The 24,982-nt window shown below is 47.9% G+C and overlaps 3 protein-coding genes across 6 annotated transcripts; 2 read left to right on the top strand and 1 right to left on the bottom strand.

Annotated features, from left to right (window-relative positions):
• The first annotated feature begins 1,596 nt into the window (after positions 1–1,596).
• Positions 1,597–3,466, top strand: lyrm2 (LYR motif containing 2). The gene is made up of 3 exons (XM_029849097.1): positions 1,597–1,862; positions 2,062–2,202; positions 3,134–3,466. Exons 1-3 carry the CDS (start codon positions 1,818–1,820, stop codon positions 3,212–3,214), a joined length of 267 nt encoding a protein of 88 aa, XP_029704957.1. The 5' UTR covers positions 1,597–1,817; the 3' UTR covers positions 3,215–3,466.
• ankrd6b (ankyrin repeat domain 6b) lies at positions 3,455–17,776 on the bottom strand. 4 transcript variants are annotated; one of them, XM_029849092.1, is made up of 16 exons: positions 17,658–17,776; positions 12,492–12,775; positions 11,433–11,531; positions 10,910–11,008; positions 9,720–9,818; positions 8,855–8,953; positions 8,580–8,678; positions 7,755–7,853; positions 7,479–7,556; positions 7,197–7,301; positions 6,387–6,485; positions 6,109–6,279; positions 5,788–5,940; positions 5,137–5,250; positions 4,597–4,882; positions 3,455–4,234 (listed from the first exon to the last, which is right to left on the bottom strand). In XM_029849092.1, exons 2-16 carry the CDS (start codon positions 12,615–12,617, stop codon positions 3,711–3,713), a joined length of 2,250 nt encoding a protein of 749 aa, XP_029704952.1. In that variant the 5' UTR covers positions 12,618–12,775; positions 17,658–17,776; the 3' UTR covers positions 3,455–3,710. The 4 variants fall into 4 exon arrangements, with proteins under 4 accessions (XP_029704952.1, XP_029704954.1, XP_029704953.1 ...); XM_029849094.1 differs by lacking the exon at positions 17,658–17,776 and adding an exon at positions 17,413–17,629; XM_029849093.1 differs by lacking the exon at positions 17,658–17,776 and adding an exon at positions 17,020–17,392.
• A 4,425-nt stretch (positions 17,777–22,201) lies between these two features.
• rpl7l1 (ribosomal protein L7-like 1) lies at positions 22,202–24,982 on the top strand. Its single transcript, XM_003971364.3, has 6 exons — positions 22,202–22,321; positions 22,837–22,945; positions 23,023–23,186; positions 23,537–23,674; positions 23,752–23,861; positions 24,500–24,982. Exons 1-6 carry the CDS (start codon positions 22,308–22,310, stop codon positions 24,706–24,708), a joined length of 744 nt encoding a protein of 247 aa, XP_003971413.1. The 5' UTR covers positions 22,202–22,307; the 3' UTR covers positions 24,709–24,982.

The following is a 24,982-nucleotide window of genomic DNA, read 5'->3' as shown; positions in this document are numbered from 1 at the left end:
AATGTTTGTTCCATCCTCTTTATACCGGCAGTAGAAAAAATGTCCAATAACGCTGGACAGTCAGCAAAGGTGAGTCAAAACGGTACAGAAAAAGTCTTTATTAACAAGTTAAAGAAATCAACCGGTTTCTGTAGTGGGATGGAGAGACTGGGGCTCCAAAGTTCCTCTTCTTGTCTTTGGGACGCATGGCTGGTTTATCTGATGGTCAAAGGGGGGAGGACACCCCCCGTTAAACTCATTTGCATATACACTGGAGGCGTGGTCAGGGAGGAGCCTGGTGCTCTGACGTGGGCTCAGTCGGACCCTGATTGGGATGTCCAAAGCAAATGTGCTTGGGTTCAGATGTACGCACACTTTCAGACATCTGAAGGTTTTTGTGTGTATTTACTTTCCTGGGTTTGAAGGAACACCAGGTTTCAGTATGAAATCCACACACGTCGTTGTAGATGAGGCCCCTGGTGTTGCCAGGCAGTGGGGCTGTCTTGGGATTGTTGGGATTCAGAACTGGAGGACTTGTAATAATGCCTTGACTAGCTTTATTATGCTTTCTGGAAGGTGAAAATAGTCAAAAGCTGCCCGAAGTGTTTTTGTGGCACCGAGCCAAAAGCATTGGCTGGATGTAGAAACACCACACGCTGGTCTGGCTGTTCTTTCTGGGCAGTTTGAACTTGATAGATGATGTCTTCATGTTCCAGACAACCTGAAAAACCACTCACCCCGCCTTCATAAGTGTGTCAATAAAGTTGTTTTCCACCAAGGATTCTGACAGTCTTTGGGCCACAACATCAGTACACATCATTGTTTACACTGGGCTTTATGTCCAAACTAACTCCAAGTAAGAAGGTCAAGTACTGTTTTGAGAACACTGGCTCCAAGAAACCAACATTGTTTCAGGTCTTGAATGCTCAGGCATCAAGGAAACCTCAAAAAGATGATGGACAGAGCTCTTATCTGAGATGGAATGGCTCGGATGTGCTCAATGTTCTACGGAGTGTGGGGGAATGGACCGTCTGCGGTCCAAACCATGCTTGGGTGGACGGTTAATGGACCACTGGGAAAGAACGAGGAGCAGGAGACAGGATCTCAGTTGTGAAGTTGAGGGAGCAACAGTTGAGGAACGAGTGTGTCCTAGGTGATAAAGAAGCATCAACACAAGACGCAATGGTTTGGGATTTGGCTCCACAGTCGACCACACGAGCAAATGGCGAATTATTGCATTAATTTAACATTAAAAGAAAAAGGAAATGGAAAGAAATTAAAAGAAAAGGAAATGTTTGCCTGGCCACACAAGTGTTGCTGACTGATGCCATCATCCATCTCTGGTTACATCATCTTAGCCAAAGATGGATTATCGCAGAAGGAAATTATACAGGAGAGTTCCTGTAAAACATAACTAAAGAGGTGGAATATTGAGGATAGATTAGGAACTGTAGGAGGGAGGGGGCGGACTATTAGAATATCTGAAAGGGACACGGTTATATACTAGAAATTATGTGTTTTATTTCTTCCAACGTCATGTAGAGTCGGGTAGAGAGGCTACGCTGTATTCTCCGACCCTCTAGGGGGCGGTATGCTCCGTTAAATTCCTGGGCCAACTGCCAATGAGGCAGCAGAAGAAGAAGCGGCAGCAGAAGAAGAAGCAGACCTCCTGACCCCTCTGGTCTCGGCAGGTGACACATTGACAGATGTCAACATCAGCTGTTCGGACCTTCTGTTACGAGTCGAAGGTTGTTGTAGACCCTTTCAGACTCCGCCGAGGTGTCCGACCCAGCGGGAGGCGGAGGCGGATCCAGCCGTAACGAGCCGAGTGTGGGGACATGACCGTCCCGAGGTTACCGCAGGCAGCTCTGTCTCTAAAACAGGTAACTATAGCACCTCTGAGCCTACTGAGGTTTAAATAAATGTGAAAGGCCCAACATTGGAGATGGAGGATTAATGTTCCCCATGATTGTGTTGCATGGATTTTTTGTGGGTTGAGGCAGCTGCAGCCTGGTCAGCAGTGCATGTCTGATACTGGATATTAGTCTGCTCATTTACTCAAATCAGCTGATTCGTGACCAGTTTTTGCAGAGACAGAAGATTTTGGGGATTTATAGAGAAATGCTGAGGACGATACGTCAAGTACCAGAGGAGGGGGACAGGAAGTACCTGAAAGACTGGGCCAGAGACGAGTTCAAACGGAACAAGAGCGTCACAAACCAGGTCAGAGTAGAGCTGATGTAGATGATACATTTATCCCCTCATGATGTATCCAGGGGATGATAGAGGGAAGATGGATCATAATCTTACATTATCTATAAAGTCATGGCATAATCCATTTCAGTAGGTGTTTCAGGGTTTCCTGCAGGACTTTGTCCTGAAATGTGTCCAGATCTTCATCTGAGACACTGATTGATCATGAAGCTGTTGCCTTCAGACTGAGGCAGGTAGATGTTGGTCAGGTGCAGCCACGTCTTCACATCTTTGGCTGTCCCTCAGTGTTGTGTCTTTAGCTCACTGAGGACTCATTTGGACCAGCAGGGCCCACGTGTTGTCCCAGAGCGTCTCCATGTGTAGATGTTCTGTCTAACTGCTGAGTTTAGAAACCTCTTTGTGCAGCTGTCAGCAGGGCTTCAGGTCAGCCTCCAGATCTGGATGGTGGATCCTCTGGAAGCTCTTCTGCTGAAGGTTGGCTCACACAAGCCTGTTCTTCTTGTGTGGAGAAACTCCTAAAGTCTGAGTGTTTTTATCAGTCAAAGTCGCTCTGGTCCACCTCCACCCTCATCTTCTCCACAAGACTCCAGCTATGCTAACACTCCAGTTAGCTTCTCTCAGCTCAGTAACTCTCACAGGTTCCCACCAGCACCATCTGCTTTTAATGGTTCTTCTCATCCAAGTTTAAGTGTGAGGATTATTTTAGCCACCTTATGTTCGTCACTAGCAGCACTTGGATGAAGATCAGCTCACATTTGAGGAGCAGCTGATGGAGAAAACCAGGACATTAATGTGCATTGCAGATATTTTCCTATTTAGGACACGTCAGAGTCTTTTCTGGTCTTTTGTAGTTGTGACAGGAAGTCAAGGGATTTTCTTGACATTAATGTCACAAAACTGATGGTGATCTAGTTTCCTCTGCTCTTCCCTCCTGATTTAGGATGCTGTTCGCATGATGATCACACAAGCCAACAACCATCTGGAGGAGCTGAAGAAGTCTCTGGCCTTGGCCAAGAGTTAAGCATTGACCCGGGAGGTGCGCTAGAACCAGGAGGTGCACTGGATCCTGTTGGACTGATAACGCAACTCTCCCAGCTTAAGAAGCCTTCAGAAGTGCTGCTGCCGATGTCGCTCCATTTGTCTCTGCGTGAGCGTCACCGAGCACGAGCCGAGCACCTAGAGGAGGGACTATTGTCCACTGGTGGATTCTCCACTGCGAGTGTTAAACTGGAGGAGATAAAGAAACATCAATAAAGTAAAATTCCTTACAAAATGTTGTTTATTTTTTACCAAGAATCAAATCATTTCATTGTAAAGGTCTGGTTTGTAGTTACAGTAATCCACCCTCCTTTAGCTTCATCATCATGTCTCCAGTCTTCCCTCAATGGTCCCTCAGTCCATCATCAGCCCTGGAGCCAGAGTTAATATGAGGACGGTATCTTCTCGCCTGTCCTACAGCTCTCCCTGTTGTAGCACATGTCCTCCTCCACCGCTACACCACAGCCTCCCGCCGTGTCTTAACAGTGGTGGTCTTTGCTCATCCTCAGCGAGCGTAACTCCTCCTCCAGGTGGGTGATCCGGTCCACCAAAGCGGCTCTTTCAGCCTGTGTCCTCTCGGTGGTCTGGAGACGAGCCTCGTCCACCTTCCGCTCGTACCAGCGCTCCAGCTGTGTGGACACCGCCTCGAAGAAGCGCTGCGTCACCTCCAGAGCATGCATGCTGTGCCTCTCCTCAGCGGAGGAGGCTCCACTGGGCTGCTCTCCAAGCACGTTCAGGGCCCTGGCTCCCGTCACCTCTGGGGTCTTGGTCCTGTCCTGAGTGGGCCTCCTGGTCCTGCAGCTCTGTGGCCGCCTCTCCCCGACTCTATGGGCCTCAGATGGAGACGGTCCAGCTGTGTGGCGCCTCCCTCCGTACTCAAGGTTCTGCTCTTTCCTTCGGCTGACCACCGACCGCTCTTTTGGCCGAACCACCTGCACCGAGACGGGCGTGTTGACGGCTGTCGCAGGTGCAGGTTCTTCTACGTTCTGGCCCTTTTCACCATCTGTTCAAGAGAAAAGTTCCAGAGGTTTTTCAGTCATGAGCTCGAATTTGTCTACAGTTGTAATGGACTAAAGACGGGAGAGTGGTCCGTACGGCCCAATCCAGCCAGCACATTTGGTCCAAATCAAACTAATTTGTAATCTTTGAGGATTTGGGAACAGTTTTCTAGTCGAGAATAAAATGGATCAATACAATAAAGGCTGGAGGCTCTTCCTCTAGCCGTACAATAAAAGCCAACATTTTGAAGTTTTCTGCATGTTTTTGGATGCTGGGAGGAGAAAACGACCCTGAGAAAAGCCACACGGGTGGTCAACCGGTCTCAGTCTTTGCTGGGCAGGAAAGGGTTTAAACATATCTGGTTACCAGGTGAACTCTCCACATGAACCACGAAGTAATGGTTGGCAGCTCCAGCCTCGGCCACACTGGGCTCCTCTTCCCCCGGTTGGACAGTGTGGCCGTGAAGGTCCAGCGGCTGGGTTCCCTGGCTGCCAGGCGGCACGGTGGGTCCTGCTCCCTCATCTTCATCCACACCTTCAGCAGCCGAGGATGAGTGAGGCAGCTTGGTGCCGCTGGGCTCTCCTATCAAGCGGACCTCCATACTGTGTAGCTGCGCCAGGCACCAGCGCTTCAGGTCCCTCATCAGGGTTTCCTGCTCCAGAACACACACACAATGGCATGTTTGGACAGTGTGGGGGACATCCTGACGTCTGCAGGACTGCACTCAGCTCCGTCACTGCCGACAGCTTTTCCTTCTCGGGGTCTCAGGGTGGGGGGGGGGGTGGAAACTGATCTTGAATCCTGATCGGTTTTGATACATTTCTCTGAAAAACCTTTCACACAAGCGTAGTGACGGAACTCTCCGGAGGCTCTGGTGCCAGCCAGGTGGGTCCCGCCTGCTCGTACCTGTGTCCTCTCGGTCTCCAGCCTCTCCTTCCTGGCTCGCTGCTCCACCCTCTGCACACATTCACTCCTCTCTGCTGACATTCTCTCCACCGTCATCTTATCCAGCACCTGGATCTGTTGGTAAGAGCAGGGAACACACAGGGCCAGGACAAGGTCACACTCAGGTCCATTCTGTCCTCCCTCCACTCATCTCTACTTAGAAACATCAGGAGACTCCTTCCACCATTTACAATGGTTGAGCTGGGTCCTGGTTCTGAGTGCTGCTCCCCAGCCAGAAACAAACTCTGAAGTGACTCTGTCAGAGCCCAAGACCTGGAATTCAGGTCTTGGGCATGAATACGTTTGGATCTCCTGTCCACCAATGTGCTGCAACGCTTCCATCAAAACCAGCTACAGAAGACATCTAGTGAAGACGAGAGGTTCGACAAGAGGTCTTCACACACTTCCTGATCATGCTTTTCAACTAAAGACAGGATCGGGGGGGGCTCAGGTGTTTGGGATCAGCTGGAAACTGATCATGAGCAGGTGAACGCCCCTCTCACCAACATTCCAGCTGGGATGGGCAGGAGAAGATGGCAACGACGACAACGGGAGGCATCATTGGAGCCATCAGTGTGTCCACACGTGTGTGTGTGTGTGTGTGTTGGTCACCTGCTGTGTGTTCCTGTGCTCCTGCTGTCCCACTTTACTGTTGATTAGGTGGTGCACAGCGTGGATGTCAGCCTTCACCTCCTCCTTGGTGGCCTCAAGCTGGTTCTCCAGTTTCCTGACCAGAGGTTCACAGCGACAACCTTTGAGAGGAGCCTGTGACACAGACGCACTGCTGTTGGGCTCTCGCTACAGGTCATGTACCCACGTTAGCATCAGTTCCTAACTGTTGCTGAAAGGAGCCGTGGAAGTGCTTTGTGTTTACAAAGATGAGCAAAGCACCACGTTGCTAGCGGCAACACTGACGGGCTCTTAACATCTCACCTGCATGATTCTACCGTCCTTGCTGCGATATAGCGTGAACAGCTGGTAGGCGTTGAAGCTGTGTGGAGGGACGGCGGGAGGAAGGGCGGCTGCTCCTAGCTTGCGCTTCCTCTTAAGGACGGCGTCCCTGTGCTTCATCTCTTTACGGCGAGGGGGGTCAGAGAACGAGGGCTGCAACAGCAACAGTTGCTCCCGTGACCCACAGGTCGTTCCGTAGGCGTTGCCAACAGTAACAGCGCCGGTAGGGAACGCGCGTTTAAACGTTCTTCACCACCTACGTTGTATTTACGTTCCGCTCGTCTTCCTCGGCTGGCGTCTGGCTCGGTCGGGTGGCGTGGGGAGGCAGCTCTGTCACTGCTCTGCGCGGACACGCTGTCCTGAAGGGAAAACAGGATGTCATTCATGTGTAATTACCAGCTGCTATAACCTGTCAATGTTGCTTGATGATGACATCATCATCATCATCATCATCATCACCACCAATGTCATCATCACCATCATTATCAATGACGACCACAACAGTCAGAATCATCATAATCCTGCTGTTTCCATGGTTACTGCCATGTGAGCGCAGGTACCCGGCCTGGCCTCAAGCTGTCCTGCTGTCTTGTTGGACCACCCTTGAGGGTGAGGGTCTCTGGCTGGTCCAGACCCTGTCCTGCATCACATATTGCTGCATAACTTTCCCAGAGAGCAACAGGTGAATAGCAGAGTGAATAACAGTTTCCCACGGAAACACGTATTGGGAGAACACTGGTGTGATCAGGAGAGGAACCTTCTGCCAGTCAGGTGGTCCAGTTCTCCTCCCTGCCTTCTATACTTGTATGGAAGTGAGAAGTAAGGGGAGCTTCCCTTGGGGGCAGTTCCTGGAGCTCCACCACAGATCGATGATCCATGAGAAGCTTTCCAATGATGGCAGTTAGCTGGCTACCAAACGAGGCTGTGAACCTTAGTCCAGCTGGTTCCGGACTCTTCTACATGTGTTAGGGGAATATCGGGGGCATGGCCAGTTTAATGTGGCTGTTAGATTAGCCGGGTATCCCTGTCACGGTCTGATCCCGACACTGCCAGCAAGCTTCAGTTTTTACCTTCCAGGTGAGGATCTCATCCCTGGGCAGGGACTGAGTTCTGCCCTCTGCCTTCAGCTTCTCCCTCCTCTTCCTCACACTCCGGCCACGCACGACACTCTGAATCTGTGAACGCAGATCAGTGAAATAACGTTGAATATCTAACAACCTTCTTTTGCTGCTGATCTTGAACATATTATAGTTGAAGAGCAGAAGAGAGACTAAAGTCGAATTTAATGGGCTGTTTTATGTCGACTGTTTACACCCAGCTGCTCTTGTGAGGGCGGCAGTTGAGACTTGGACCTGTGGAGCTTTGGTCAGCAGGAGGGCCACTTCTGGGTTATTGTGTTCCCGAGCCTGGTCCAGCGGCGTCTGTCCTGCCTGCAGGAAGAGAACAAGATCACAACTATCAACCTTCATCGGCATCTTTTCTCTGCTCCAGATGAGTCCACGTCAGTGTGGAACCCCTGAGCAAAGGCTGCGGCGTGCTGCCCCCCAGTAGCGGGATGCAGCCTCCCCTGAGCACCAGCTCATCCCATTTACAGTTGTTGCAAACGTTTTTCTCGTATATTTGCTCACGTTGTTGCAGACGCGAGTGTCGGCTCCGGCCTCCAGCAGCAGACGCACGCTCTTCTTATGGTTGAGACTGGCCCCCACATGCAGGGGCGTGTCCCCCGCCTGCACACACATGACAACGCACATCACTGACCAGTGGAAAGAGTGGAAAAAGTGGAAACAGTCCACACACACACAATTTTCTCTCCATCCTGGTTGCTTTGATTGGGTATCTGTTCACTTTTCTCTAAGACATCATCAAAGTTCTCTTCACATTTTCCTCATGTTTCCATGGTCCAAGTCTTTCTGTCACATCCTGGATTTTCAGCTTTTCGTCCTTGTTGTTGCTCTGTGTGTCCCCTAGGCGGCGTGGTTGACCCGTTGGTTTGGCTTGTGCTGCCTGCTTCTAGACCTGCGGCTGATCTGTGTGATGGGTAGTCCTCGAGCAGCCGAACACCAGCCGATCATTGGCACGTCGCTTCGTCCTTGCCCCTGATAACCCAGCTTTTGTAGACTCCGAGCACTCTGTGGACCCTTTGGCTAACTTTTGTGTTTTTCTCTCTTTCCGGGGTCTCCACATCGCACCGCTGAAGAGCAGCGTTCCTTCATGTCTTGCTGGTTTCACGCCCGACTCGCCACAACACGAGTTCCGTCTGCACCGTTTGTACTGAGTTGTAAATAAACTTTTTCAATAAACTTCTTACAATAGCTATGGGGACAAAGTCCATCCATCATCCATATGAGGCGTTCCTGCTGTTCATTGTTAATCAGCCACAAAGAAGCTACACAGCAAATGTCATGATCTCTTTAAAGATGAGTGTGTGTTCGGTGGTTCACTCGGGCTCTTACCAGATTCTTCTGAGACACGGAGCAGAAAGCCCCCAGAAGGATGCGTATAACGGCCACATGATTGTAGCGAGCTGCCACATGCAGACACGACTCCCCCAGCTGGAAACAGAAGGTGACCACCGGCTGACCTTTAACGAAGGCCTCTCAAAAGACATTTAATTGCTCGCTCAACAGAGCTTTGAAGAGGATTCAACACAGAAACAAGTGGAGATCATTTAAATACTACCGTGATCTACCCCCACTCGTCCGCTAAAGAGTGGTGGTGAGACACTTACGTGATCACGACTGTCGGGTCTGGAGCCCCCCAACAGCAGCACCTTAGAGGTTTGAACGTGTCCGTTCTGACAGGAAAGGTGCAGGGCTGTGTGTCCCACCTGCAACCAGAGGAGAGGCTCTGGAAAATGGCTGCAGAGAGAAGAACACCAACCAACACGGAGCCCTTACAGCGGAATAAACCACGTTAAAGGCAGCTCGCTTGTTTTTGACCAGAACTGTAGTTCTGAGGTGACTCTAGCAAACAAGACGAGGACGAACTTCCTTCCCACGAGCACTAACACTGAACGACTCAAAGATGTGTTGAAAGATGGCAAGAGAGGCAGGTCCTTTCATATCTGGCCTTAGATGGAGATTTCTTTGTTAACATAGAGATACACACGAGCCTCTGATGAGGTTGCTGTGTTCAAAGTCTTCAGAGCACATTGTGTTTGATGTATCATAGTTGTATGCTGACCTTCTGACCTACCCTTTCTATGGTCTCTACCTCTAGTCCCAACACTCCCCTCTATGGTCTCCCCCTAACTGTCCTCCCCCTTCTCCTCTCTCTCTACCCAGCCCCCCCATCAGCAGGAGGGTCCCCCTACATGAGCTTGGTCCTGCTCAAGGTTTCTTCCTGTTAAAGGGGAGTTTTTCCTTGCCACTATTGCTTGTCGGGGGTCAGGCCCTGGGATTCTGGAAAGCGCCTTGAAACAATTTTGATTGTAAAAGACGATATATAAATAAAGATTGATTGATTGATGTCAGAGAAAGAATAAATACAAGAGTATCTTCCAACTTTACTGAAGAAGAAACCCGAAAAAGGAAAAACTCGGTGCTTCAGCTTTTCCGGTGTACTTAGCCTGTGGTTGAGGTGGAAGCTCTCACCTTGGTTTTAGCATGAACGTTGGCTCCAGCCTTCACCAGCAGTCTGACTGAGCGGCTAAAGCCGTGCCAGGACGCCTCGTGCAGTGCTGTGTTCCCATTCTGCCCAAACACACATGACAGAGGTGAACACTTGCACAAGTGCACAAGTCCTCTAGTCTAAACACTCCCCACCCTGACCGGTCCTCTAGTCTCAACACTCTCCTCCCTGACCAGTCCTCTAGTCTCAACACTCCCCTCACTGACCAGTCCTCTAGTCCCAACACTCCCCTCACTGACCCGTCCTCTAGTCCCAACACTCCCCTCCCTGACCAGTCCTCTAGTCCCAACCTCCCTCCCTGACCAGTTCTCCAGTCCCAACACTCCCCTCCCTGACCAGTCCTCTAGTCCAACACTCTCCTCCCTGACCAGTCCTCTAGTCCCAACACTCCCCTCCCTGACCAGTCCTCTAGTCCCAACACTCCCCTCCCTGACCAGTCCTCTAGTCCCAACAGTCCCTAGTCCCACACTCCCCTCCCTGACCAGTCCTCTAGTCCCAACACTCCCCTCACTGATCCGTCCTCTAGTCTCAACACTCCCCTCCCTCTCACTGACCAGTCCGAGTCCCAACACTCCCCTCACTGACCCGTCCTCTAGTCCCAACACTCCCCTCCCTGACCAGTCCTCTAGTCCCAACACTCCCCTCACTGACCCGTCCTCTAGTCTCAACACTCTCCTCCCTGACCCGTCCTCTAGTCCCAAAACTCCCCTCCCTGACCAGTCCTCTAGTCTCAACACTCCCTTCCCTGACCAGTCCTCTAGTCCCAACACTCCTCACTGACCAGTCCTCTAGTCTCAACACTCCCCTCCCTGACCAGTCCTCTAGTCCCAACACTCCCCTCCCTGACCAGTCCTCTAGTCTCAACACTCCCCTCCCTGACCAGTCCTCTAGTCTCAACACTCTCCTCCCTGACCCGTCCTCTAGTCCCAACACTCCCCTCCCTGACCCGTCCTCTAGTCCCAACACTCCCCTCCCTGACCAGTCCTCTAGTCTCAACACTCCCCTCACTGACCCGTCCTCTAGTCCCAACACTCCCCTCCCTGACCCGTCCTCTAGTCCCAACACTCCCCTCCCTGACCAGTCCTCTAGTCCCAACACTCCCCTCCCTGACCAGTCCCATAGTTGTGGATGTTTTAAGCTTTTCATTTGGAACCTTGTCCTGTCTTTCCAGTGCACATCCCTCCCTGACCAGAGCCCTGATGATGTCACTGTTCCCCACCATGGCAGCCCGGTGCAAAGCTGTCTGGTCACCCTACACAAAACAACAAACACACAAAAAGATATGAGAAGAGATGAAAGAAGGTCACGTCCATCATGTAGTGCTTCATTTATCAGTGTTGTGGTGATGGAACCTCCTAAAGGGAATCATCAAGCTGTCTGTCTCTAAATCAATCTGTCTCTCTGTATGAATATATGATCTTGCATTTTATTAGATTGTCAAGTATGATCTAGACATCAGTTGAGACTACATCCCAGTAGGTCCATATCTAGGAGGGCTTATCATGAAGCAACCATTAGGTATCAGCAGGTGTCAGCAGGTGTCAGCAAGTTTAAGCAGGTATGAGCTGGTATGAACAGGTATGAGCAGGTATGAGCTGGTATGAGCAGGTATGAGCTGGTATGAGCCGGTATGAGCTGGTATGAGCAGAGGCTGCCCAGCTAATGAGTCCACTCACATCATCTTGGATATCCAGGTCACAGCCAGCTTTGAGAAGGATCCCAACAACCTCAGTGTGGCCTTTGTAGGCGGCCAGATGCAGGGGACTTCTGCCATACTGTAAATGTAATATGAAGAGCTGAGATCAGACAGCAACACTGTTTGGTTCCAAACATGTTTGCCAATTTATGTTTTGTACCAGAATGCCTCACAAGAAGTCCCTCAGGCCAGTTCACCACCACCCCCAGGGCCCTTCCTCTAACCAGGGAAGCCCCTTCAAACTTCAACCACACACCAAACCACAAGAACCAATTTCAAGGAGGTAAAGGTTTACGGAACAGGTGAGTTAGAGTGCACAATAGACAGAGAAGCTGGTCCTGCCCTTCTAGCCCCTTCAGCAGGGCAAGACACGCACTCACGGACCTAAACCCACAGCATCCAGCAGGGGGCGCCTAACAGAGGTGATGAAACTTAAAACTTGCACAGAAAGATTTACATATTTTACAGTATATAATTCTATTTGTTATTTATCAGAGAAATAAAGTACAGTGTTTTCAGTTCCTCCATCTATATAATGTAAAAATATAAAAGTAATGTAAAACATAATGTAAATGTAATGTAAAATATAAATAAACAGACCCACTCAGAGTCAGTTGTGTAACAGTAGGAGGAGAGCTTGATGTCAGGTTTCATCACACAACAAGGAAACTAAAACGAAACCAAAGATGCTGAGCAATTACACACTGACTGTGGTGTGTGTGTGTGTGTGTGTGATGTCATCCTGGACTAACTGTACAGCCTCTGTTGCAACTGTTGCAGCTCTGGCCGGCATTCCACAGCTAATTCAACATTTGAGTGGAAATAATGAAATTACCCAGAGTGGTGTCACCAAAATTGGAACAAACAGGAGTCTTTCCTTCTCCTCCTGCCTCTCTGGGTCATTTTGTACACGACCAAGTGGTGAAAATGTGGTTTTACTGCTGTGATTTTCAACTGTCCGCTGAAGCTGCCTGGTGCATTATGGGAAGTGTGCTCAGGACACTCAGAACAGTCAGAAACACAAGCACCCTGCACTCACCTTGGTGACAGCCACCTTAGCCCCTTTGTTTATAAGTTGGACTACATTGTCAGCTTGTCCTTTGTGTGACGCTACGAGGAGGTGCTCGGAGAGCGTGAGAACCTCAGCAGCATCCTCCTGGCTCATGAAGCAGCGGAGCAGGTGCTGGAACAGCCGGACAGGAGCTAGAGGTCACACGGAGGCCTGCCACTCTGCTGAGCTTTGGCCTTCATGTTGCTGGAAACAGCACCGCCACCTCTCTTCTGCTGCCAACTTCAAAGATGATTTCCCACCATCCTCAGCAGCTACGGACAAGAGGAGAAACACCTGCAGTCAGAACAGGTCAGGATGGCCCCAACAGGAGGGAAAGGAACAGGTGTAATCCAGGTAAACCAGTGTTCTACTAGTCTATGCCACAACTCCATAAACATACACTCCATAAACACTTCAAAAAGCACAAACATTTATAAGTCATGAACAAATGGTTATAATAATAATAATAATAATAATAACAGTCATAAGATTTCAAGCGCTAAACTCTGGCCATCCTGGCTAATAGAACTATTTATTAGCTGGACTTTTACCAATATCAGACATCACAAAATTAATAAATGATAATTATTAATAAGAATACTAACTACTATTAAGAAGGTTTATTTCAATCAATCTTTTCAATCTTTATTTATATAGCGCCTTGAAACAATTTGGATTGTAAAAGACCAGACAAGCAACAGTGGCAAGGAAAAACTCCTTTAACAGGAAGAAACCTTGAGCAGGACCAGGCTCATGGAGGGGGACCCTCCTGCTGATGGGGGGTGGGTGGGTAGAGAGAGAGAGTAGAAGGGGAGGAGAGGTAGAGGAGAGAATAGGTAGAACATAAAGATACATTAATAGTACAAACTGCTGGTATAAGAGTAGAGTGGGTCAGCAGGGTTGGAGGTCAGTAGGTTAGCATACAGCTATAAAGGCAGCTAGACCTGTTGATGGATACAGAGGTGAGCAGAGAAACTACATAAGAAATAATATCATCAATGATCCACTCGGCGAGGAGAGGAGAGGGGAGGGGAGAGAAGAGGAGAGGAGACCATGACCCAGTGGGGTGACAGAGGCCTGTCAGGTGATCATGTTTCTGGACCCCTGCAGCCTCGGCCTATAGCAGCATAAGTAAGATGTTAACCTAATAATTAGATGACCCCCCCCCTATTTAAAGGTGCCATTCTGAACACCTGAGGTCACCGTAGTAAAAGACATGAGACATAAGAGGACAGGAAGATCATGGGATGAAAACATGTAGTATAAATATTATACTAAGTATAAATCATCAAAAGCAAACTTAGACTCTAATTTTGACAACAGGAGTCTGAAAGAAGTAAATGATGTTTGTCATGGTTCAGTCTTGTGGTCCTGACACTCCTGGGTGGAGTGAATCTAACTTGGTCTGGACAAGAAAACCCAGCTGATGCTGAATCAGGGAACAAATTAGGGTTTAAAGGGCAAAGCCATCAGGGTTTAAAGGGCAAAGCCATCAGGGTTTAAAGGGCAAAGCCATCAGGCTGGGCTGTCTCTACAGCCCAGAGAACATACTTTAATACTAAACAATAAAGAAATATTTCAGAAAAACTGATATACTTACAGCCAGGCAGTGCAGAAAATATTGTTATTTGACAATGGAATACAACTTCAGTGTAGGGAACACCACAGGCACAACAACCCTAGCCCTAACCCCTAACCCAGGCACCAGAGCCCTAACCCCGTCCCTAACAGTCCTCCATCTACAATGCCTGGATTACCTCACATCAAGGCCTTCCTCAAGGAGAAGAAGAGGCTTATCTGTCAGTATGGACTGACAGGATATACAGCTGCCCTGAAAGCCATGGAGTCCACCTGGCCCAATTCCCAGCGCTCTCCATATAACACCGGCCTGTGATGACTGGTGTGTTAGCCAGCCTGGCTGAGCCACCACAGACAGATGTGAAAACAGCCCTGTCAACGTTAGTCCGATAAATATCGGCTCGCTCATGAGTACCCAGGGAGGAGGACTCACAATAATATCCTGCAGGGAGTGGAACGTCTCGCTCCTGTCTGCTTCAGGTCCTTCGAGTCCTTGAGAGGTTTTAAATTCTTCCTTCACTCACGCCTCTCCCTACTATCACACGGCCAACGTCTAACCCCTACCAAAGACCACACATCCTATCTTGAGACTTTAGGACATCCACATTCCTGGACAGTGTAAAGGACTGTTGTGGCGTCACCCCCTTTGATGAACCCCACTCACTGACCTTCTCCTCTTATTCAGTTCAGTCTCACACTCCACCACTGAACTCGTTTCTTTCTGTAGAATTGTGATATTTAGATAGCGTCTCTTTCATCTTGTACCGATTCCCTCTCATGGTTTATCCACCCCTGAAGAACTGGTTTGGCACTATGACTGGTCCTCAGGCTGCTCTTAGCTCCAGTATAAACCAGATCCGTCTCCTTTTCTCATTCTGGCCCTGGTTCATTTAAATGAGGAATGAGAGAAACTGGACTGGGTGCTGACAAAGAGGTCTACATAAACTAGATTCAGCTTTACAAGGACTAAATCCCACTTAGCACCATCTTATTGTTGTCACAGCTCCACACAGTCACCCAGCCCCAGACCCCTTACCCGCCAGCTTGTACTTAACTGCCTTCCAAATCCAGAAGATCCACCTAAAAAGTCTTTCAGTACCACCTTTGATCCTCCTGCTGCTCCTGGAGTTTATGAAAGGCTAAATGAAATCAACAGTTTGGAGGGACTCCGCTGTCTGCACCGAGTTCAGTTTTTAAAAGATTTATTCAGCTTAACACAAACTCGTCACTTAACACAGCTGGATTTACACAACATACGTTCAACATGCATTCAAATCCACTGTCCAAACTGGATTTAACATGGAAACTGGCTCCAAACATTCAACCTGCCCACGTGGTTCGGAATAACCAAATAATCTGAATACCTCCATTCTGAGGTCCGTTGAATCAAGATGAAAAAAAGGTGATAAATCACTATGGCAACATATGAAAGAATCCCTCCTATGAGATTAAACAAGGCGGAAGTTCTTTGCCCAAATTCATTCCATTTGATTGTCCAAGCCAGCTCACTTGACAGCCCCCAACAAAGCAGCCTGGCAAACCCAGCACGGCTCCTCACACGCAGCCAGGCAACGGGGCTTTTACGCCAAACTGTGGAACTCAGGGATCACTTGGATAGTGACAGAGACCAAAGCCCCTGGCTCTTTCCTCCTGGTTTAGGGAGGTGAACCAAGAATACTCATTAACATTCCTCAACCCAAAAAGCAAATGACCTCTCATCCACTCTGCTCTCTATGTGCAGCATTAGCATTAGCATACTTGTGTTTGGTTGTTTGTTCTCTGCAGCGGCCCCCCGACTCTGGACCCATCTGCCCCTCCACCTCAGACAGGCTCCTACAATGACTGGGTTAAATAAAAACACGCCTGTTCCCACTGCCATTGGTTACCCAGGACATCAAATCTGTTATTGGTTTTAACCTTGATCGCCATTTATTGTTTTATTCATAACTTTCTACTTATTTAATTGCTTTGGGGTCCTGGTACAGATGTAACAGCTGTGAGCGAAGGCTGCTCTTCAGAAATAAAGTTGGATCATAAATAGGGGTTAGAGATTTACTTTCCTCCATGTCAACATGTAAATAAATTCCCATTAAGAACACAATGGCATCGCTATATGAAAACAGAGTTTTTCCTGCACAACCGACCATAACGACAGACTGTCTGAGAAGATTATTCAACAATTAAGAGTACGTAAGCGTCAAAATGAGAGAACGGGATCAACTGACTATTATTCCATTTCCTACTGTTTGTCATCAAATTAATTAAATCCAGTAAACAAAAAATAAATAATCATAGACACAAGGATGCCAACAAAGGGATTAAGGTCAACCACCCCTTGACTGTGATACCAAGACTCCGAGGCAGAATTTGGGCTCAATCCTGCAGGGATGGAAAAAGGTCTTCTCACGGTAAACATGACTAAATCACTCCAGTGGATTCACCAAAACAAAAGATTCTTCTTAATAATTCGAATGTCAACATTTCAACCATCTGCCTCATTTTCAAAGTGTGTTTCAAAGATTCAGAGCCTTAAAACAATCTTCATCTTCTCTTTTTGTGATAAAACAAAAGCTGCTCAGAGACACATGAAAGCAAGACACGATAAAATGCATCAAAAATAGGACACAAAGACTAACACAGCTGGAGATTGATGACTTAAATGTTCCGTGGAAGTCACAATAGAAGCAGACAGAACCGGTCCGCTGGACATGATGCAGATGGTGTTGGAGTGGTGCAAGGCCAGAGCTGGCGGGAGGAAACACAACCTGCCTAACCTGCCTGCAGCAGTGAGGGGGTGGGAGGGCCGAGGAGGTGGTCTGAGCCCTGGGATGAACTGGTGACCTTTCTCTGGAATGGCTGGCCCTCTTTACAGCATGGAGCTGAAATACAGTCACGATTCTAGACTCTTTAAAACCCATTTCAACGTTAACATTTTCACCTGTGTTTGGTAATTCTCCACCTCTTCATTCGCTGTGAGACACCGACCTGATTGTAAGCTGGACCTGCAACACGTGCACCAGGGAGCCGTGTCTCCAAAGCAGAGGGAAATGTTTTGCGGCGGGGGTGTGACAGTCTCAGGTTAACTGATCCGGGTTTGTAAAGGAATCCGGAGACTTTGAGGCAGCGGCACCGTCACATCCCACAACTGACCAGTCAATATCTCAGATTAAAATTTAAGAACTATTCCTGTATAGCTCCTGGATTAGAGGCACCTGGGCGACAGGGAGCAACACTCAGCTGGGTCGGAGACCAGAGGAAGGCTGGTGTCCATGGAGGACGGACCTGACCATCCGGCGCACAAACCGTCCACAAGCTGCGCTTCAACACCCACCAAAGTCAGCAGGTCGAGTCCAGAGGCTGACATGTTCCCCTCGATCCCATCAACCTGGCTCGAAACTCCCGTTGCTTTAAAACTGGAGATTTAAAAACTACTACGTTTCTATTAAAATTCGAAGGGGACCGAAAAGTTCCACACGGACGTCTTTGTTTAAAGTGGGTCCCAGCAGCATCCAGGGTCACGACTTAAAACCGAGAAACCGTTAAAGGCACGAAACACCGAGAAATAAACACACTAACCTGGAAGAGGGAAGCAGAGAAGGTCCGGTGGGCTGGCAGGCTCGCACACGCGCACACGCACACACGGGGAGGGGAATTAGGAGGGAAAACACCGTAACTGCTGGGCTACAGAGGGCGCTGTGGTGCTGAAAACCCACATTTGCAAGTTCAAGCAGCCAATGTGACTAAACATCAGGACTGTAGACCCAAACCCAGATTCTGAGGGACAAGAGAAATACAACTTCACCATCAAGGCAGGTGGCAGAGATGCATATTCACTCTTGACCAGCAGCATAATGGAGATACTGGTACTGGTGCTGGGATTCCAGGACAAAGGCAAAGGTCACTGGAGACTGGTTCCTGCTTCATTGGATCAACTGTGCACCACACTATATTGATACCGAGTACTGTAATATGTTCATACACATGGATGATATACTATATTAATACACACACTAGAAGAACTATATTATATTCCGATACGTGAAGTACATACGGTATTCATACACATGGCATACTATACTATATTCATACATGGTGACTCAGGTGTGGTGGGGTCCACCACATAAATGGCTTTTACAGCTTCTATGCAACAGCACAGGAATCACAAACCTGTGTGGCATGCAAAAAACACCACAAGACCAGAAGAGAGCAAAGTCCAACAAACAAAAGGCAAAAACTCTTGAACGAGGACAGAAGGTTGTCAGGTTTAACAGGACATCGACAGAGAAGAGAAGTCCAAGGCAGGCAGGGTCAAAACAAATAAATCCGATCAAACAACGTGCTGGAGCGTCGGGCATGGAGCAATAACAATCTGGCAAGACATGAATGTCCAGCAGTGGCTTAAATAGGCCCAAGAGGGAGCAATAGGAGAAAATGATGAAGGCTGATCGGATGGGTGTGGAGGAGGGGCGTGGCAGACTGAGGGGAATTCTCCACCTCAGCACAGAGGCAGTGACACATGGAGTATTATTATATTCATACGCATGGAGTATATACGATATTCATACACAGTCCAGCACATCACAGCAGGGTGCAAGATGTTAGCAGGCAAGGCATACACGAAGCTGCATAACCAGGTGGCTGGGATAGTGTACAGGAACATCTGCACTGAGTATGGACTGGAGGTCCCAGGGTCCTGGTGGGAAAGGAGCCTGAGTTGGTGCGCGAGGTTGAGAAGTTCTGACTAGATATAGTCGGCCTCACCTCGATGCACAGCAAGGGCTCTGGAACCAGTCTTCTCGAGAGGGGTTGGACTCTCTACCACTCTGGAGTTGCCGATGGTGAGAGGCGATGGGCAGGGGTGGCAATTCTGGTTGCTGCCCAGCTCAGTGCCTGTATATTGGAGTTTACCCCGGTGGATGAGAGGGTAGCCTCCCTTCGCCTTCGGGTGGGGGGACGGATCCTGACTGTTGTTTGTGCCTATGGCCCGAACAGCAGTTCAGCGTATCCACCCTTTTTGGAGTCCTTAGAGGGAGTACTGGAGAGTGCTCCTTCTGGGGGCTCCCTCGTCCTCCTGACAAAGGCTGGGCTGAAAGACAGCACAGAGGCACTATTCATGGCTGCACAAGAACTGGCCCTGAGCACCAGAGCAATAGGGGCCAGGGTCTACCATACCAGACAAGACCCCAGGTGCAGACTTTGTGGAGACGCCCCTGAAACAGTTCAGGACATCACAGCAGGGTGCAAGATGCTGGCAGGCAAGGCATACATGGAGCGGCATAACCAGGTGGCTGGCATAGTGTACAGGAACATCTGCACTAAGTATGGACTGAAGGTCCCAGGGTCCAGGTGGGAGACACCCCAGAAAGTGGTGGAGAACAAGCAGGCCAAGATCCTGTGGGACTTCCAGATCCAGACTGACAAGATGGTGGTGGCGAACCAGCCTGACATCGTGGTGGTGGATAAACACCAGAAGACAGTGGTGGTGATAGATGTAGCAATCCCGAGTGATAGCAACATAAGGAAGAAGGAACACGAGAAGCTGGAGAAGTACCAAGGGCTGAAGGAGGAGATGGAGAGAATGTGGGGCATGAAGGCAACAGTGGTCCCAGTGGTGATCAGGACACTAGGGGCAGTAACACCCAACCTGAGTAGATGGCTCCAACAGATACCAGGAACCACACCAGAGATCTCTGTCCAGAAGAGCACAGTCCTAGGAACAGCTAAGATCCTGCACAGAACCCTCAGACTCCCAGGCCTCTGGTAGAGGACCCGAGTCTGAAGGAAGGAAGGAGGCACTGCCCAGGAGGGCGAGGAAGAGATTTTTTTTTTATATATATATTGTTGGGGGTTCTTCATCAATACGGGGTCTGAGGCCCTCTGTTAAGGGTCGTCTGTTCTCTGTACCACTAGAGCTGGAGCTTGGTTTGCATCTCATGCAGCAAGTCAGACCTGTTTTCTGTGCATGGATTTGGACTTTGGCTGGGCTGTCCTTGGTCTACATACGTATCCTTTTGAAAATGATTTTATCCAAGTGGGGCCCATCTTGGGGAGGAAGGGTGTGTTTGGGGCAAATTTGTTGAATCAGTCTTCTCCTTTGTTTATCTGCTGTCATTGCGAAGGCGGTATTTTTCAAGCTAAGACCTGGATATGGGAGAAGCAGCCAGAGTCAAACCTTAGCTAATGATCCTCATTTTTCTTCTTCATTGAAAATGAGGAATGTGAGTCCATTCTCTTTACACCTACCTGATGGCTGTTTTATGATGTACCCATGAAGACCTTTGTGTAATGTGTAAGGTGCTTCAGGGCGGTCAAATTTAGGATTATGGGATATACCTGTGAGGTTTTGGTGATTCACCTTAAAAATGTAACATCCCTCACAACTGCTATAATCTTTTGCACAATACTATAAGTACTGTAAGTAAGTATTCTTAATTCATGGTCAGTCTGTATTAACAGTTACATGCCTGTGTCACATCACTGGTACAGAATTTAGAGCAACCCACACTCGCATGATTTAGTAAATAATTGCTCAATGGCTCTGAATTTAAAAAAAAAAAGTTCAAAAATACTCAACAACAGCTTTAAAATGTTTTCCTTTCTCATCTCATTCCAGAGATGTAATTGATACGACACAGCAGCAACATTTTCCCTGTGACTTTATGTTCTGGCCACAGGGAAAGTTCTACTGTTGTGTAATACTAGCATGATCTTTGAAATATAACACTCACACCTGACAATGCTCTTTTATGGGTTCTGGGCTGAAGAATAACAGTTGTTGATATTTGAGAAGTTTCGTCATCTAATTCTGCAATGTGTCGGCAGTCAGTTAGTGGAATAATATCAAGCTTCTTCTTTAAGTGATACAAATCAATTTCTGCGTGCAAAACAGCCTGTATTGGTGTTGTGTTGGGGGTGTTTGAGATGAATGCCTATATGGAAGGTATTTTGTTGTTAACATAAATGCCCAAATAGAAATAATGTGTTCTACATGAATACAGAAAGTGTTGGACACACTAGAGGTGTTCTCTTCATTAGAGGGGCATGCATGTGCATGCATGCTCATGACCCTGGAGAGGGTGACAGACCTGTCATTTAGTTTAAATCCTGGCTCCCAATGAATCTCCTGCCAAGGGGCAAAAAAATAATAACTTGATGGTGCCAACCAGACTACTGAGCTTGGTCACACGTGCACAAGCACAGCGGTGAGCTAAAGGTGGTCACGATGTACGAAGTGCCTGGACGGTGAATCGGATCTTTGTGAGCAGGGATGCCTCCGACACCAACGTCGTCATCACCTTGATATATGAGAACAGTTCTCATTAAAACTGTTGTTTATGCAAAAACATTTGTGACTTATATTATGACTTAAATTATTCTAAATTTAACGGGCAGCCAATGAAGAGACGCCATTACAGGAGTTATGTGATCTCTTTTGTCAATATCTGTCAGAACGCCACAGGCTGCAGCATTCTGGATCAGCTGGAGGCTGATTAAAGAGTTGTTTGGACACCCTGATAATAAAGAATTACAATAGTCCAGCCTGGAAGTAACAAAAGCATGAATTAACTTTTCAGCATCATGCCGCGTCAGTAGCTTCCTGATCTTTGTGATGTTCCTCAGGTGAAAAAATGGCACTTCTAGAGACTGTTTTAATGTGTGTGTTGAAGGACAGATTTTGGTCAAAAGTTACTCCTAGATTCCTCACAGAGAAACTAGAGGCTAAGGAGATACCATCTAGAGTGATGGTACAGTGAAATACATACCGTATGCGTGACATTTAGGACCATTTGCTAGCTGAACTGTAGTTTGGAGTTTAAAAAAAAAAGTAGAAACAAAGCAGAGAGCTCAAACCTCCACCAAGCAGCTCATTTCCCCACATATGATTGTTTACACCCGCAGTTTAGAATATATAGGCAGTAATAATGCAAGGTTGTATCATATGGTAGTTTGCTTTATGATTAAAGCCCCTTGGAATCCCCAACATCCTGAGAATTGGCCCATTATCAAGATTTAATTAGGATGTCATTCAAAAGTGTTCATAAACGTTTAAGTTATTTCACCAATCGGACATGTAGGTGGATAATGGAAGTAACAAACCAAACCAGTCACGGTTTGATGACGTCCTCATCTCGGCCGCTGGGTGGCGCTGCTGCTATCTGGTCAAGGGACGAGCCTGTCGATGAAGAGAACTGACGTCATCATCGTGAGCCAACGAGTAGCGTAACCATGGCGGAAGAAGAGTGAGTAGCTATGATTGTATCTAACCTCATCCTTTGTTAAAAATAGGAAAGTTGCAATGTTATAAAGTATTAATGGTAAACTAACTATATAACCAATCCCACAACTCAGTTATTTAGCAGACCAATGGCCTGCAAATACTACTTAATTACACATGTTTGTTACCGACCGACATATGCGACAGCTCCAACGTTTGGTTACTACTCATAAACCTATGTCGGTAAACATGTGTCTGCAACTATGTGTCTGTAAAGATGTGTCTTTAAACTCGTGTCGGTAACCATGTGTCTGTAAATAAGTGTCGGTAAACATACTGGTCTTGTGAGTATGTGCCTGCTCTGTGGATTATCTTTTGAGTTGTGAAAGCGATGATGCTTTTTATATATTACATGAACACAATTGTATTATTGGTGTCATGCACCATTTATTGATCACCACTTGTGTTTATCTTGTATGTGAAATTGTTGAAGATGCCACCAATTTTGATTAACTCTTCCTCCAACTCTTCTTTCTTTAGATCCAAGAAGGTGATCAAGTTAGTTCCTGAGTATTTATTAAAAAAGAGGAAATCCTATCAGGCTATTAAAGCTACCCAAGCCAAACTCGCCTTGCAGGAAAAAAGAAAGGTAGGTCAGTCATTTTGGAGAAGATATGAGATCCTCATGCCAACAGGAGTAAATTAATGATCAATGCGCTCTTCCAGGTGTCAAGAGGTAAAGGATTAAAGTTTAAGCGCTTGGAGGACTTCCTGAAAGACAGTCACAAGAAGCACCGCGATGAATCTCGAATCTTGAGGTTGAACCGACGACCAGCCGCCCGTCTGCCCCCCGCCAAGAACAAGCTGGCCTTTGTTGTTCGCATAAGAGAGTAAGTCCTGACGTCCAGCTCTGCTTCCATCGCGACTGGAGCCAGTTGGACAACCTCACAATCATGTTGTGTTGAGTTGACTGCTTTTCTGAGTGTGTGTACAAATGTGTGTTAACAATTAGCTGTTGCGCGTGCCTGCCTGATGTATGGATGGAGGTTTGCCTTAAGTCATTGAAGTTCCTGACAAACTGAGTTTCCTCCATAGGAGACAGATTAATCATCAGAAAAAGAAAGAGAGGCTTAACCAGTGTGTAATGAAACTGAAATATCCAAATTTCCCTTTTTAGTTCCAGAAGTAACCAAGTTTTTATTAGGACGCACCAGTTAAAAGCATGATGGTCTCTTCACAGGATCAAAGGCGTCAGTCCTAAAGTGATGAAAGTCATCCACATGTTGAGGCTCGGAAAGATTTTCAGTGGCACATTTGTCGAAATCAACAAGACCTCCGTCTCCATGATGAAGCTGGTGGAGCCCTACGTTGCCTGGGGGTGAGTCCTGGTGACGGCACGTCTCCAAGCTCAGTGGGTTGGTTTCCTGATCAGAGCACGTGCACTGTTCCACATAGATTCCCCAACCTGAAGTCAGTCCGTGAGCTCATTCTGAAGAGAGGACAGGCCAAAGTTGGGAGGAGGAGGGTTGCTCTCACAGACAACACCTTCATTGAGGAGCACATAGGTGAGGACCCTCGCTGATTCATACCTTTCATCAAAGGGGAGAAAATCAAGCTCTTTAACTCTCTCTCTTCCACACGTGCACATCTCTGTGCTGGGCAGGGCTGCAGCTTCATGCTTTTGCCAAATGTTTCTTTTTGACTTGACTTGGTGCAGCCGGCAGGTGTCCATCCGAGGAAGTTCTTTCAGCCCAGGTTCACAGTTCGAAACGGTTGAGATGTTTATTAGGTCGCCATGGAAACTGTACTTGCTGCCACATTCTGCAGCCAAAAAATGTTCATGTGAGCTTCAGATTAGTGGGTTTAGTGAGACTGGAGGGCCGAGCTCTCGCCAACAGGAGGCGGGGTCTCCGCTGGGCCCTTGGGTGGGCCTGCAGCCACACACTTGGTGGGTCTGTTCAAATCCCAGCAGTGACCTTCCTAGTCAAAGCCACCTGTGGCTAGAGTAAAGTGGACCATGGTATTGTCTAAGTTACCAGCTACGTGGTCAAAGTGGAGCCACCCTCGGCTCTTCTGACAACCTTTTGATCTCTGGAAGCTGTTTTTCTTGTGTAGGAGACCGGGCAGGTGATTGGTGACTGACACTTAAACCACCTTGCTGGAGCCCCCAACTCACATCTGCCTCACCTGTCTTTTGTCTCAGGTAAACATGGCATCATCTGTCTGGAGGACCTCATCCATGAGATCTATTCTGTTGGTGAGGGTTTCCAAGCTGCCAACGACTTCCTGCTGCCGTTCCGGCTCTCTGTCCCTCGTCACGCTGCCAAGGATAAAGTGGGAGTTCTTAAAGACGTGGGGAATCCTGGATTTCGTAGCTCAGACATTAACTCCATTATTAGATTACTGAACTGAGGACAAACTACAAGCTGAACAGCTTCGATTGAGAGGAAGAGCTCAAAAACCAGGAGGACACTGTGTTTCTTTGACTGGGAGTCACCCAAACTGGGAGAGCTGGGACCAGTTAGTACTCGCTTCGACTTCTATCGGTGCACCGCCAACATTGTTTGTATAATAAAACGATCTACGTTGTCTTTGTAACATTGTCTTCTCCTGCTGTGAGAAGTGTTCTTGGATGTTCTCCAGCTTTTACACACATCATGGAAATATAACTGACTTCTATGACAAT

The sequence above is a fragment of the Takifugu rubripes genome, chromosome 16 (genome assembly GCF_901000725.2).
Source record: "Takifugu rubripes chromosome 16, fTakRub1.2, whole genome shotgun sequence".
Taxonomy (NCBI): domain Eukaryota; kingdom Metazoa; phylum Chordata; class Actinopteri; order Tetraodontiformes; family Tetraodontidae; genus Takifugu; species Takifugu rubripes.
This window is presented reverse-complemented; position numbering and strand designations above follow the sequence as displayed.

Coding starts and splice junctions, on each gene's coding strand:
- lyrm2 (XM_029849097.1), top strand. CDS start 1,818: ATGACCGTCCCGAGGTTACCGCAGGCAGCTCTGTCTCTAAAACAG. Junction 1,863..2,061: donor CAGCTCTGTCTCTAAAACAG/GTAACTATAGCA, acceptor ATTCGTGACCAG/TTTTTGCAGAGACAGAAGAT. Junction 2,203..3,133: donor ACAAGAGCGTCACAAACCAG/GTCAGAGTAGAG, acceptor CTCCTGATTTAG/GATGCTGTTCGCATGATGAT.
- ankrd6b (XM_029849092.1), bottom strand. CDS start 12,617: ATGAGCCAGGAGGATGCTGCTGAGGTTCTCACGCTCTCCGAGCACCTC. Junction 11,009..11,432: donor ACCTGGATATCCAAGATGAT/GTGAGTGGACTC, acceptor TGTTTTGTGTAG/GGTGACCAGACAGCTTTGCA. Junction 7,854..8,579: donor CCGTGTCTCAGAAGAATCTG/GTAAGAGCCCGA, acceptor ATGTGTGTGCAG/GCGGGGGACACGCCCCTGCA.
- rpl7l1 (XM_003971364.3), top strand. Junction 22,946..23,022: donor CCTTGCAGGAAAAAAGAAAG/GTAGGTCAGTCA, acceptor GCGCTCTTCCAG/GTGTCAAGAGGTAAAGGATT. Junction 23,675..23,751: donor GAGCCCTACGTTGCCTGGGG/GTGAGTCCTGGT, acceptor TGTTCCACATAG/ATTCCCCAACCTGAAGTCAG.